The sequence below is a fragment of the Heterocephalus glaber genome, unplaced genomic scaffold (assembly GCF_053883595.1).
Source record: "Heterocephalus glaber isolate CG9 unplaced genomic scaffold, H.glaber_assembly_v1.0 deba00001600, whole genome shotgun sequence".
NCBI lineage: Eukaryota > Metazoa > Chordata > Mammalia > Rodentia > Bathyergidae > Heterocephalus > Heterocephalus glaber.
Genome location: NW_028258372.1, coordinates 16,656,916 through 16,670,669, shown reverse-complemented (window position 1 = coordinate 16,670,669; position 13,754 = coordinate 16,656,916). Strand labels below are relative to the sequence as shown.

Here is a 13,754-nt window from a genome sequence, read left to right as displayed (position 1 = left end):
TACTTCTTTGCTTAAAACAGGTTAAGAAACAATGAGATATTCCTTAAAATGACTCTAATCCAAAACATCGACAACATCAAATCCTGGTGGGGATGTGGCCTAACAAACTCATTTCTTGCAGGTAGAATCCAAACCACTTTGGAAGACAGTTTTTAACAAAACTAAACATACTTTAACCATATGTTGCAGCAATCATGTTTCTTGATATTTATTCCAATAAAGTGAAAACTTAAATTCACACAAAAATTTGCATATGGATATTTATAGCAGCTTTTATTCACAACTGCCAAAACTTGGAAGCAAACAAGATGTCCTTCAATAGGTGAGTAGATAAATTGTGATATATCCACACAAGGGAATATTATTCAGCCACAAAAAGAAATGAGCTACCAAGCTACAAAAAGATATGCAGGAACCTTCCATGCATATTTCTAAGTGCTAGATGCCAATGAAAAAGGCTATACACTGTATGCTATAATTCCAAGTATATTACACTGGAAAAAGCAAAAGCATAAAGACAATGGTTACTAAGGGTTTAGCAGTAAGAATGACAAGGTGAAGCACAAAGGATTTTGAAAGCAAGAATACTATTCTATATGGTATTATAGTGATGGGCACATGTTTTTATACATTTGTCAAAACGCATAGTATGGACAACACAAAGAGTAAACCCTAACACAAACTAAACTTTAGTTAATAATTAATCAATTATCAACAATTATACCAAATGAATTACACTAATAGAAGATGTTGACAGGAGAAATTTAGTGGGAAGGCAATTAATAGGAATTCTCTGTATTCTCTCAATTTTTCTGTGAACCTAAAACCTATCAAACAAAAATAGGTGAGAGAATCAAGAATCTGTGCTTCACCACTGAAAGGGACTTTAGTCACCCATCCAGAATCTAGTCCATCTCTATAGTATCCCTGAAATGTACCTATCTAATAGTTAGCTGCACATGTTTTTTTTTTGGTGATAAGTTGTTTATTTCCTAAGCAATTAATTTTATACTTATACGTGACATATAATAGATATCTGATAAATTAGAAATCAAGAATAGGTCTAATTGTCAAAAAATTCTGTCTTCAGGGCTGGGGATTTAGCTCAGTGGTGCTGCCAACTGTCTCACAAGTGCAAGGGCCTGAGTTTGATCCCTGGTACATTAAAAAAAAAAAATTCAGTCTTTCTAAGGAAGCAAAACAGGTTCTATAAATTTTTTCTTCTCAAAGACTTGTAATACTTTCAGAACTAGGAAAGTAAGTAGGTCTTCCAGTCTACCTTTCATTTTACTGAAAAGAATAATACCAAGAAAAGGAGATAAACAATCTTACATAAACCCCAAGTAAATTAACCAGCCAACTAGCACTTACAGCTTCTGCAATGAAGACTTACCGCTTAGGTTTGAAGACAACTTTCTGACCTCCTTCAAGTATCAGTAAGGCTTTCAACTGCGTCCCTTTATAACCCACATCAGCTTTAATGATTTTCTTGGTGGCCATGGCATGCATGATTGCCCCCAGCTCTGGGGTCTCTTCAGGGTACACTTCCCGGGGCACCACCCATTGGGCTGCAATCTCCCAAGGAGACTGCAAGGTGTGGTCCAGCTTGGGTGCCAGCTCTACTCGCAAGCCTGTCATCATTCGGTGAAAAGCCCTCTGGTCCTCCCGGTTGGCAGCTGATGTATCTAAGTTGTCAATCAGGAAAACTTTGGTGAAGATAAAGATGACAAGGAGTATTGCTAACAGCACAACTCGCTGCTTTAGCTTCATGTTGACTTCTTTTCCTTCTCCCCTGACCCAATCTCTTGCTCACTTATCAAGGAGAGCAGGTGGTGATGGTTAGCAAGGAGATTCCATCATTACACACATTGTTCCATTTCTTCACTAAAGCACCTCCACAACTCCTGCAAGCCCAAGTACAAAGCAAAATTCAATTGAGAATTCTGTCCTCCCACTGTGAATATTCTGTAAGTCTCTGTTACTTACCCTTTTAACTTTGCTAATCTTGAGTTTAATAACATGCATTAATTTAAAATAAACTAGTCTGGGGAAGGAACTAATAAGAACTGGGTACACTAAAATTTTTAACACAAAATCTCTGTTGTTTTTTTTTCCCAGTACCATGAATCAAACACTGGACCTTGTCCTTGCAAGGCAGGTGCGGTGCCACTGAGCTAAATCCCTGGCCCCAAAATCCATGTTTTAATTGGCATGCAGAGCTATCTAAATGCCATTTTGTTGGCTACACATGCATAATAATTAGCCAAACAATGAGAAAAACAACAACAAAAGCAGAACATTCAGATACATTTCCTTAACTTTCATTTTTTTCCTTTCAAAATCCATAAAGGACTTCTGAATATTCAAAACCATCAGTATTTGATAAATTTCCAGTTATCTTCTCCATATACAAGTTTTATAATATCTTTTTTTTTTTTCAAACTCAGGACCTTGTGCTTTTGAGTCAGGCACAGTGCCATTGAGCTAAATCCCTGGCAAGTTTTATATTATCTTGTAAGACAAAAACTCCTAAAAATGCCAAAGAGGGTACAGGTACAGTGGAGAGTAATAGCTTCTCCAAATCCAAATACCCATCAATCCTGGGTGGATCACAGCTGCTGCTCATGTATTTAAATACAACACTCAGAAATGTGTCTCAGTCCTCACTAATTATTTTTCAAAATTAAAATGCCTCTAATATATGGATAATAACTCTGGATAAATTAAGTAAAGGAAAAACATTTGGCTTTCAGTAGAATATGATCAGAAAACTAATGAAACCTGGTATTATAGCAACTCTACTAAGTCTAGAATGGTCAGGCATATTAACAAGCATATTATGCCACAAAGCTAAAGAACTGCTGCTTCCAGTATGGGCTGACCATACTTTGCGCAATTCTCAAGTTAAAAATTCTAAATATGTGATTTTTGCCAGGGTGTAAAGAACATATAATTCAGTTTCATTTACATGCTGAGAGGTTGCCTTCCATTACAGAGGGCCATTTAAAAACACGCATAAGCTTGTTTTGCTAAATGCCTACAGACAGCACAACACTGAGGCAAGAAAAACATGACAAGATAACAGTGCTGTTTTGCTCTCCAATTCATTTAACAACTCAAACCATTAATCGAAGAAATAAAATCACTAAAGAGCAAACACAGGACTGGGATATTCTCCATCTAAACTTGAGATGGTACCCTATTAACAGCTGGAAACAACCTAAGAGAGCAAAAATGTGTTCTAAGAGCAATACCTTGGTAAATCAGCTGATGTATTTATTCTCAGTGTTAACCACTCCTTTCCTGTTCATCTTTATGAAGTGTTATGGCTTGTGTTTAGATGTCCCCCTCAAAGCCTTATGCAGTCTTTGGTGAGGCTTTTTCAGAGGTGGCTGGATCTAGAGCGTGTGATACGAGAATTAATTCATGGTGCAGTGCTAGGCTCAAGGGCACTAGGATTAAGGATATGAATGCTACATGCCCTAAGTAGTCTGGATAAAAGGGGCAGAAAGACACTGTTAAGGCCCCTTTTGCTTTTGCTACCTTCTGGCTGCCACAAACTGTTTCTCCTCTGCAAGGCTTGTCTGCAAACCACTGTGCCTTGGAGCTGGCCGATCATGGACTAAAACCTCTAAACACTGAGCTAAACAAACCTTTTCTCCTTTAATTTTGGGTGTTGGGTATTTTGTCTCAGCAACAAGGAAAAAGTAACTAAGACATGAAGGAAGCAAAAAGTGAGAGTTAAATTCAAATTCTAATTATCCTTAGCCACCTGTTTTGTTTCATTGTTGTCTCTCAGGAAGTACCTAACACTATTAGCTGAAACAAAAGCAATTCAAGTACATCTAAAATGTAACTGTGATGGTATCAAATCTGGTGTGGACTCAGTAAAGCAGTTCCCTGTGATTACTAACAACAGCAGTGCTAGAAGAGAAGATTTCAGATATTTTTGCTAGTTCTAACAGGACCTAAATGACACAACTTTTTCAATTAGAGTGGCACCTTGGTTCATGAACACTTTTTTTGGGGGGGGGGGTGACCGGGCATTGAACTTGGGTCCTTGCGCTTGTGTAGCAGGCGGCGAAACCACTGAGCTAAATCCCTGGCCCCTCATGAATGCTTTTGTTTGCAAACAAGTTGGTTGGGAAACAAGAGTCTGGCAAAATTTTGTCTTGTTTGCAAACTGCATCATATGACAAATACAACCAAGACCATCTTTCCCACACAAACACAAACATGATCATCTTTTCCAAAACTGTAGAACAAATTAAGTTCATGAACTGAGGTACCACTCACTGTATTTGCTTAACTCGCATTTCAAGCTGCAATGATAAAAGGAAATGTGGAAATCCAACTCCATCAGCAATGACTTTCACAGCACTCCCAATTCACATACCCACAGATCCATATGGAAGATTTCTGGAACAGGGGTCAGCTAAACAGGTATCCCTTTCTATAAAACATCCTTCAGGATGAAAATCTGGTTTACCGACAATCCTCTAATGGTGTTGTTGATTTCATGCAAAATAATAAAGAAAATCCACCCTCATGCTACACAGACATATATCCAAACATACAGCATATAGGTTAGGGCTGTGTTTGTTTGTGGTGCTAGGGATGAAACCCAGGCCCTTGCACATATTAGGCAAATACTCTACCACTGAGCTATGCTCTCAGCCTGTTTTTGGGTTTTTTTAAATGACCAAACCCAACAGGAAGTTCGAGCAGCTCCAAAATTCAGATAAGACAAATGGCTCAACTCTGCTATCCAAGATTGTGTGTTTTTTATTGAAGTCTCATTATCTTTAGAATAGGACTCAGAAGAACACATTAATCAATTCAGAGCTGCAAACAGTTCTTCCATTCAGATAAAAATTTATATTAAGGAAACTGAAGAATTCAATTGTTATATTTCACTATCTCTGAAGAGTCACAGCGAGGGCAGGTTTTAAAGAGACTGAGTTTCCATGTTTGTGATCAGTTAGTCACCACATCCTAGTAAGAATAAGTAAGATCATGATTTGACATTGCTCTTTACCACCACCTTCCACTTCCACAGACATCAACGTATTGCAGTGCACCCCACCTCCCATTGGTACTTTCTGGCCCAACAGGCTCTCATTATGGCCTGGAGTTAATACAGTAAAATCATTTTTCTTTTCTTCTCTTTTTTTTTTTTACTTTATTGAGACAGGGTTTCACTACGTAATTCAGGCTGGCCTCTAACTCATGGAGATCCTCCTGCCTCAGCCGACCAAGTGCTGGGATTACAGGTGTGTGCCACCACACCCAGCTCAAATCATTTTTCTAGTCCAGCCTGAAGCTAATCCAGTCCAAATAATTTTTCTAACCACATAACCACCTTTGATTCTACAAATTCCTTAGCAAGGCATCAAAATTCTACTCCAAATGGATTCAAGCCAGGCATCTTCTTCCTCTTCTCAGCTTCAACCAAATGGACCAACTGAGCATGCTCTGGTCCTCCCTTTGATGGTACTGCCCTTTGCCTGTGTCATTCCTCACTCCTGAACACCACAAAATCCCTCTTCCTCTTACCCATTCCTCCTATCTTCTATGTAAAGCTTCATCCTTCTTTGAAGGTCCATCTCTAAGATTGTTTCTGGTGTCTCCTTTTTACTCTATGGTAACTTCTCTATCCTTTCAACCAGTATTTAATTACATTCTATCTCGTATACAGTTCTTAATTTCCCTTTCCGAATCTTGCCTTTGATCTACTTTGCTCCTTTTTGTTTGAGAGAGGGTGCCCAAGATAGTGTTTCCAGTCTATATTACCACCTCATTTGAGACAAACAGCATACCTATACTCTGGAAACCACTTTGTCAGATGATCGCCCAACTATGGATACCAAGGAAATAAAAGCAAGATCACTAGGTCTATTTAAATTATTTATGAAAACCTTCTTAGCATCCCCAGAGAGTGTGCCTGCTATATTTCATGCCCTCACTGCCTCCTATAAATGCTTCAAAGAGTTCGACACTGTCCAGGTATATTATGGTTATATATTTTACTGCTCCTGTTATGTGGAACTGAGGCTTCTTCAAAGAACAAGAAGACTCAAGGCAATAATTTAACTCAAAAAATGTTAAATATAAAAAGGTAGTGCAAATGGTACATTTGTAAACAGTCTTCACACTAAAAATTGGCATAGTCTCAGAGTTCTGGAAGTAAACCTTTGCAGGGAATTCTCCTACTAAACCCTGGTTTCACACTCAACTCCATCAGCCACATGGGGCTTGCTTGCTACACAGGCTCATTTATTTTCATTCTTCGCCCACAGATACCGCCATCTTAGATGTGTGATAAATTCTATAAGTACAAACTTATGACTACAAAGTTGTTTCTGGAGAAAAGATAAATAGATTCCACTGGAAAAAGTGAGATTTTAGTATAAAGTCCTCTGCTCAAGAGTCTGTCTGATACTGGAGGAATATATATAGGAAAACATGCCAGTGCAGAGGTCTGTAAGTTGTATGATCTATGTAGCTTCTACAGAACATAACATCTTGCCCAACACCTAGTAACTTAATGGGGATTCTGTAAGACACTAGTGAGGTTCCAAGCCTCACCTGCAGCAGTGTTCCTTTGAACTGCCCTCTGATTTAGGTTGACAACTTCACACTATTACTTACAGAAAAGAAATCTCAACCTTTGTTCAAAGCAACTAAAAGTGAAAGTTTTAGGAAAAGTAAGTTTCACTTTTTAGGGTTTCCAATTAAATGGTCACTCAGTTTTATTACCACATAAGTGGAATATGCGCTGTGATTGTATATGTGCTGCTGAAGTGAGCACAGCACTGTGATTGTACTGTACACAAGGCAAACATTCAGTTACAAACATTTCATGAAGAAGACTAGTAACAGATTCACCAAAAAGTGCTAAAATGTATTAAGTAACTAGTATATAATCATATTTAAGTAAATAATCTCCCTGTCCTCTATCCTAAGTAGATCTGTTTCCAAACTTCTTTGGTAATTGTTGGCTTCAGCAAAACTCTGCAGGTTTTGTTTTTTTTTTTTTGGTACGGGGATCGAACTCGGGTCCTTGTGCTTGCACAGCAGGCGGTGAAACCACTGAGCTAAATCCCCGGCCCAAAACTCTGCAGGTTTGAGGGTAAGAAGAGGTAAGATCTGAATTTAGAGATTTTTGTTGACTATATACAAAGACAGATACCAACAATTTCTCTCACCCAAAGGGTGGAGTCTATTCTTCCTCCTGAATTTGGGCTGGCTTTGTAACCTGGTTTGACTAACAGAACGCTATGTGCCAGCCCTCGGCCTAGGCCTTGAAAGACCTGGCAGATTCCACTTTCACTCTTTAGGGATCCAGCCACCATATAAAGTTGCTTGGGACAGACTACCAAATGAGTGACCTATAGCAGCCCTTTGCTATTCTGGACACCTAGCTGAAGGGCAAGACAAGGAAATGAAGCTTTCAAGTGCATTCCAGTCCTAGTTGAGTTCCCAGAAAGAAGAGCCACATACAGGACCCCAGCTTATACCATATAGTCAGGAACCAACCAGCTGAAACCAGCTGACTTAAATAATTGTAAGAAAAAACAAATCATTGTTTTAAGCAATTATATTTTGGGGTAGCTGTACCACACTCTCACATCTATTCTGCTCCTATAAGCTCTTTTGAAGATATTAAGTATATGAGGGGAGAGAATATAGGAAAATAAATCATGTGACTAAAAATTCTTGGCCAGGCAAGGTGGCACATACCTGTAATCCCAGCACTCAGGAGACTGAGGCAGGAGGATCACAAGTTTGAGGGCAGTGTGAGCTACAAAGCAAGCTGAAAGCCAGCCTACATTACATACTGAGACCATCTCTCAAAAAAAAATCTCTAGAGAAGAGAAAAACAATAAATTAACCATTAAGTATAAATAAAGATTAGACTGACAAATTGTTAGGTCATATTTGTAAGTTATTATTAATGTCTTCTATGAAGGAATACATTCATTACAAACTTTATCTGCCACTTGTTTCTTTTCTGCCATCACTGTAGATATTTAGGAAGATAAAGAACACTAGAGACTTCTACTAAAATCCACTCGTATACTATGTAGACCCATGTAAAGCAAGCAAGGCAAACCTCACACATTCATACAACTACACATGTTCAGTTTATAATGCCTAACCTTTATAGTAAAGTACTTCAGCCAAAGCATAAAAAAATAACAAAAATCACAACCCTTTAGTACAAAAATAAAACAATGCCTTTCATAACAGTTTTCAGTTTAGAAAACTGTGTAAAGATGACAATTTACACGTCCTAAAGCTTGCAAAATAAGCCTTGAGAGTACCTAAAAGTTGCAAGTATAGAAAATCTAATTCCCACATAATACTAAGTTGTCCTGAGTATTAGATTTTCCTTACTGTTTTCACTTCCATTTAAATATTTATTCATATAATACCTATAAATCACGAGTCCCTTACGTAACTCCTCTAACAATTCCCTGTGAAGGAACTAAAATGATCACCAGGCATCAATGAAAGGTTAAGGTAGTCCTTCTCCCTGGGAATGAGAGTGAAAATGACAGGCAAAAAACAAAAAAAACCTGTTTCCTCTTTGAAAAAATTCTGCAAACTGTCCCATTTAAACCTTAATTTAGAAAAACCCTCTAACTTTTTTCCTTGAAAAATGGAAAGAAAAATTTTAGCACACACTGCTAGCAAGATCTGTTATAAACAAGACAGGCAGTGTTCAGTGATCCACACATTCAGTGGAATTGAGCAACAATTTGCACTCTGCTTTAAATGAGCTGGGTATAATGAAGCTTCCTATATTCTAGGCATTTCACTACTCAATTGTCAGTACATAACCACTTTTAAGGTCTATATTATAGAAAGCAATTTCTATAGAGTGTGGGCGTACAAAATTTCAAATATTTTCCTCCAGCTTTTAAATGCTTTCCATCTTAGAGGTTCAATTCACTACACTTCTTGGAAAGGTATACACATGAAATCTCTTTCAGAAAGAGCAGAACCTCAAAACAGGCCTGTGCTGATGTGATGGCTGGGTGGCTCCCTGCACTATCACTTTGTAATGATATGGACACACACGCTGATACACTTTTTGGCATACCTGTCTCTTCTGTATTATGAGATCCTTGGGGACGGGGATACGTTTTATTTCGTCTTCATACTTACAAGAAACTTAGCACTGTGCAGGGCATGTGGGAGGTACTCATGTGAGAGGTTTCGATAGTCTGCTGAATAATAGGAGTGAAGCATCAATGAGAGCTCCTTATGATTATAAGCACTTATGAATTAGCAACATTTTAATTTAAAGATGGTCTATTTTACAGACACATGAAAATAATTCCTGTAATGAATTCAAATGTATAGTGCAGTAAAAAATATAGAAATACATAGTGTTTTCCAACGGTATATACTCAATTTAAAGGTAGCTACAGTTGCCACCTTCTGTATACCCTGCTTCTACCTTTCTAGGCTTCTGCTATTGCTAATCTGGTTCCTGATATTGGCTGGGATTGGCAATAATGACCATTTGGAAGTGCTAAGAAGAATGGAGAAAGTCCAAGAAGACACTGCCCAAGAATGACATAAGACAAAGCTGAAACCAGATCTTCAGGTATTACTGACAATGGTTTCTGGGAGAAGAACCAACACTAGAAACGCTTTTATTATTTTTTCTACAGGATGATCTGTGCAAACATAAATGTACCTATATAGGGGACAAATTCACTATATAAGCCAAGGATAAGAAACAAAAAATGAACAAAAAAGGTCTTTGGGCAGCCAAAACAGTGGCTACATAGTTCACATATTAATATTAACAGAATGGTCAGCAGAACCAACCAAGCCAAATGTCATTGTTTTACATTCAATTTCAGGAAGCAGAGTGATCTGAGTTTCTTCTACTCCATAGAAGACCAGAGCTGTAGAACTTTCCAACTCCTGAAAGAGATAGGTTTACTATTAAAAGCACATTTGGGCCAAGGATTTAGCTCAGTGGTGCCGCCACCTGCCTCGAAAGCACAAGGTCCTGAGTTCAATCCCTGGTACCAAAAAAAAAAAAAAGCAGAGGGGACAAACAACCTACATTTCTCAGTCATTCAAACCCTTACTCAATTACTATCAGTAAAGGATACTAGTAATCATTACCTTGGACAATAAAAGAAATGGTTAAACTACATTGTTTAAAAAGTCAAAACAGACTGTAAGAACTTTTCCATTCCATAAAGAGTATAGCTAAAATAAGAATTCTACATGTGCTTTATTTCCCACCAACATTGGATAAATGAGACATGGCTACACACATCCAGCAGGTCAACATTTGAGAGATGAAATGACAGACTTTATTGCCTCATCCCGCTCTTGGTTCTGTCCTCTGTACACACTCATAATTTCATATTCCTTGGCCTCCTTTTATAAGGTACCCAAATTAGCACCCTCTCCTCTCAAGGGGTTGTTACCTTGCCACAAAGTACAGATCTCGAACACACACCAAAGTTCAATGACTCTTTTTTGCCTCAGCCTCTGATCTCTATCTCTTACTGGGATGACAGATGTACCCTCAAGATTCTTTAGGTCCAGACAGACATTTCTTCTTCTGTTTTCATTAAAGAAAAGAAATGAGAAGATCTCTGCATTACATTCTCTTCTAGGCAACTGTAGCCGTCATGCTGACATTAAGTTGGCCAAAGCTGGTTTCAGGAGCAAAGTAAGGCCTTCTGTTCTGTACAACAGGCCCTCACTAATGAATTCACTAGTCCTTGGAGATGACAGAGGCAGATTAGGGAGGAAGAGAGATGTGGAAAGTGTGGAAGGAGGATCTACCAGAAAACCCACCTTCAATTTAAGGACAAAAGAAGAAAAGTTGATGCTATTGATGTGACCATTACCAACATTACCAACATTTTCAAAAGGAATCTGAAACATATTTTTTGGCTTTTTCTTTTCTTTTTATAAAAAGACTATTAAACAATTTAAAATTTGCACTAAGATATTTCTGCTTCCCTATTTTCCACCTATTAATTCAACAAACAAGTATTTCCTACACACCTACTATGCATTAGCCACTATTAGGTACATTAACTATTATAACAAAATGTGTGAAATCATGGCTTCCATCCCAATCCACAAAACGACCAGGCATTCTGCTCCAGAGTGACCTGGTTTAGAAGGTTTAGAAGACTCTCTTGCCAGGTGAGGTGGAGCACACTTGTAATCCCAGCACTCAGGAGGCTGAGGCAAGAGGACTGCCTCAAGTCTGAGGCCAGCCTGGGCTACATAATGAGTTAAAGTCCAGCTTGAACTACACAGCCAGACCCTGTTTTTAAAAAAAATCTTTTTTTTACTGTTTGTAACTGTGAGCACAGAATACAAACAGCAGTCTCTTGCTTCTATTATGATATGGTAGCAATCACCAAGAGACAACCACTTTGCTATCTATTTTAAAAAGTTAACAATTTAAGAGCTGAAATTTCTAGTTTTAAGGTTTACACCACTGAAACAATAGTCACACAAAGTGCAGAAAGCTGAAGTCTGCCCTGAAGGCAAAGGAAAGAAAATTTCATCTAGGAATTCAAGATTTAGAGGACACAAAAATTAATTTAGGGCCAGGAATGTAGCTAAATGGTGCCATGCTTACCTGGCAAGGTCCAGAGTTTGATTCCCAGTACAAAAAATTAATTTAACATAATAATTTAATTTTAGATTCCTGAGTCTAGGCAAATAATTAAGCATCTTTACTACCTATACCTCAGTTTCTCAATGATATGTCTAGATAACAGATAATATATGTGGAAGTGCTCTAAGCTTAGCTCAAATGTCCTGTGTAAATTCAAGCAAAGTCTGGAATACAGAATCACACTGAGGTCACCAGCCCAATTTAAAAAATCAACCACGGGGAAATTTATGTATGACTTTACAAGAATTATAGGCATGGTTAACAAATAGCAATTTTAACTTTATGAAATTACAGATCTATAAAATCCTCAACTTTAATAGCTAGTGCCTTCCCTCCAGGTGAGAAATCAAACTTCCAAAGGGAAACTGGTAGCGTGGGGATGATACTGATTATCTGGACCTAGATCCTAGCGGCAGTATCGAGCATCTCTCCTTTTCCAAAATTATAAATTCCTTACCCATACTGATGTTGATGTGGCCTGTAAAAGGTCGAATTCCACGATGACCATCCATCCCTGCCCTTCCACTTTCCATCTACAGTAACATTTTTCTACTTCTCTTCCTATCTGGAGACTGATAACAGAAGGCTGATTAAAATGTCTCCTATCAGACCCCACAATCAAGGACACAGCCTGACAACTTCACGCTCATCACTAATGGCAACGTTTCGGCTTGCTCTTAATTGCCAGGCTACCACACCCGGAAATGAAATCTCCAGTGCAACCCACTTTGGACTATCACATCATCTCCTTAAATTGTGCCCCACTGTGAGCGCCAGATGCACGACCCGAGGAGCCCGCGGGCCAGGGGCAAGGTTGTCCTCGCCTCCAGCCTCGGGCCTGCAGGCCACTTGTGCTACTCGGCCACGAGGCGGGCCCCGTGGAGACCCCACAAGTGAGCGCTCCTCTCCGGCAGCTGCCACTGGCGTCTGTCAGGACACTAAGGCGGAACCCGGGCCAGTCCTCTGGGGACTGTGATCGGCGCGAGAGCTGGTCACCAGAAAGACCCTGGCCACCAGAAGCGGCCCCAGGTAAGGCCCGCGCCTCAGGCGGCCCAGGAAGGCGGTAGCCGAGGCCGCGTCCCGTCAGCCACGACCGTCCGTAGGGACGAGCGCCCCGGGCCGGGCTCCAGACAGCCATGGTTCCCGCCCAGGAGACGCCGCGACCGCCCCGACTCCACGCAGAGCACCCGCGCCCGGCCCCTCGGGGAGGCGCCCCGCCCCCAGCGGCCCCCCCGCCGGGCGCGCGCCCCGCTCCGCGCCCCGCCCGTCTGCACTTTCCCGCCAGCCGCGCCGGGGCGGGGGTCGCGCGCCTTCCCCGACCACACGCCGCTCACCTGTCCGGCCCTAGGCTAGCTCCATGACCTCCCGCGCGGTGTGGTGCGGCGCGGCCCCGGCCGCCCCCGCCACCTCCGGGGAGGGGCAGCCCCACGCCGCTCTCAGGGCCGCCTGCCGCCGCCACCACTGCGGTTCCCGCCCACCCCCCGCCGGGCCATTCCGCAACTGCCTCTCCCCAAGCTGAGCCGGCCGCCCCACACCTGCCCCCCCCCGCCTCCGCGGCCTCCGACTGTTGGTACGGTCCTAGCGGAACGCCTTCCCCACAGCCAATCCAAGGGCTTACTTGGCGCTTCCCCGTCCCCGAACCGCCTACCAGTAGGCGGGCCCTACAGGACTGATCCAGGCTGCCCTTCTTAACCCTTTCCCTCTCGTATTTCCTTGGGTTAACTCTATATGCACCGGTCCTTGACTCTGTGTGTTCCCTTCGCACCCCGCTAATAAAAACTGGGCTTTGGCTTCTCTTTTACCTTTGCTTTTTCTTTCCTGGTTTTCTCAGTCAGGCAGCCAGGCAGAGGGACTGGAGAGTTACAGTCGCTTAAGTAAAGTTCTGTTTACGAGAAGCGATTTCCTTCCTCCTTTTGCCCTTTTAATTTGTCTTGACTTCTGCCTGAAAGTTCTGCCGATCTAAACGTATCCTCCTTTGACCGAAAGAGGCCAGCCTTCCTACACGGAGCGCAAATCGCTTTTCCTTCAGACCAGATCTCTCTGCTACACAGGAGCATTTAATAAAAATCATGAA

At 40.9% G+C, this 13,754-nt stretch overlaps 1 protein-coding gene across 6 annotated transcripts in view; it reads right to left on the bottom strand.

The window, feature by feature from the left end:
• Fam20b (FAM20B glycosaminoglycan xylosylkinase) overlaps nt 1–13,221 on the bottom strand; it is a 40,108-nt gene extending 26,887 nt beyond the window's left edge. For 2 of the 6 annotated variants that reach the window (XM_004853367.4, XM_021265361.2), the window contains exons 1-2: nt 13,015–13,182; nt 1,394–1,904 (exon numbers count right to left, since the gene is read on the bottom strand). In XM_004853367.4, coding sequence (XP_004853424.1) covers nt 1,394–1,770 — 377 coding nt within the window. In that variant the 5' untranslated portion in view covers nt 1,771–1,904; nt 13,015–13,182. Of the gene's footprint in view, nt 1–1,393; nt 1,905–3,254; nt 3,399–9,109; nt 9,131–12,137; nt 12,322–13,014 lie in introns of those variants that run through there. The other 4 variants (XM_021265360.2, XM_004853366.4, XM_021265359.2 and 1 more) reach the window with 4 other exon arrangements.
• Nucleotides 13,222–13,754: the final 533 nt, after the last annotated feature.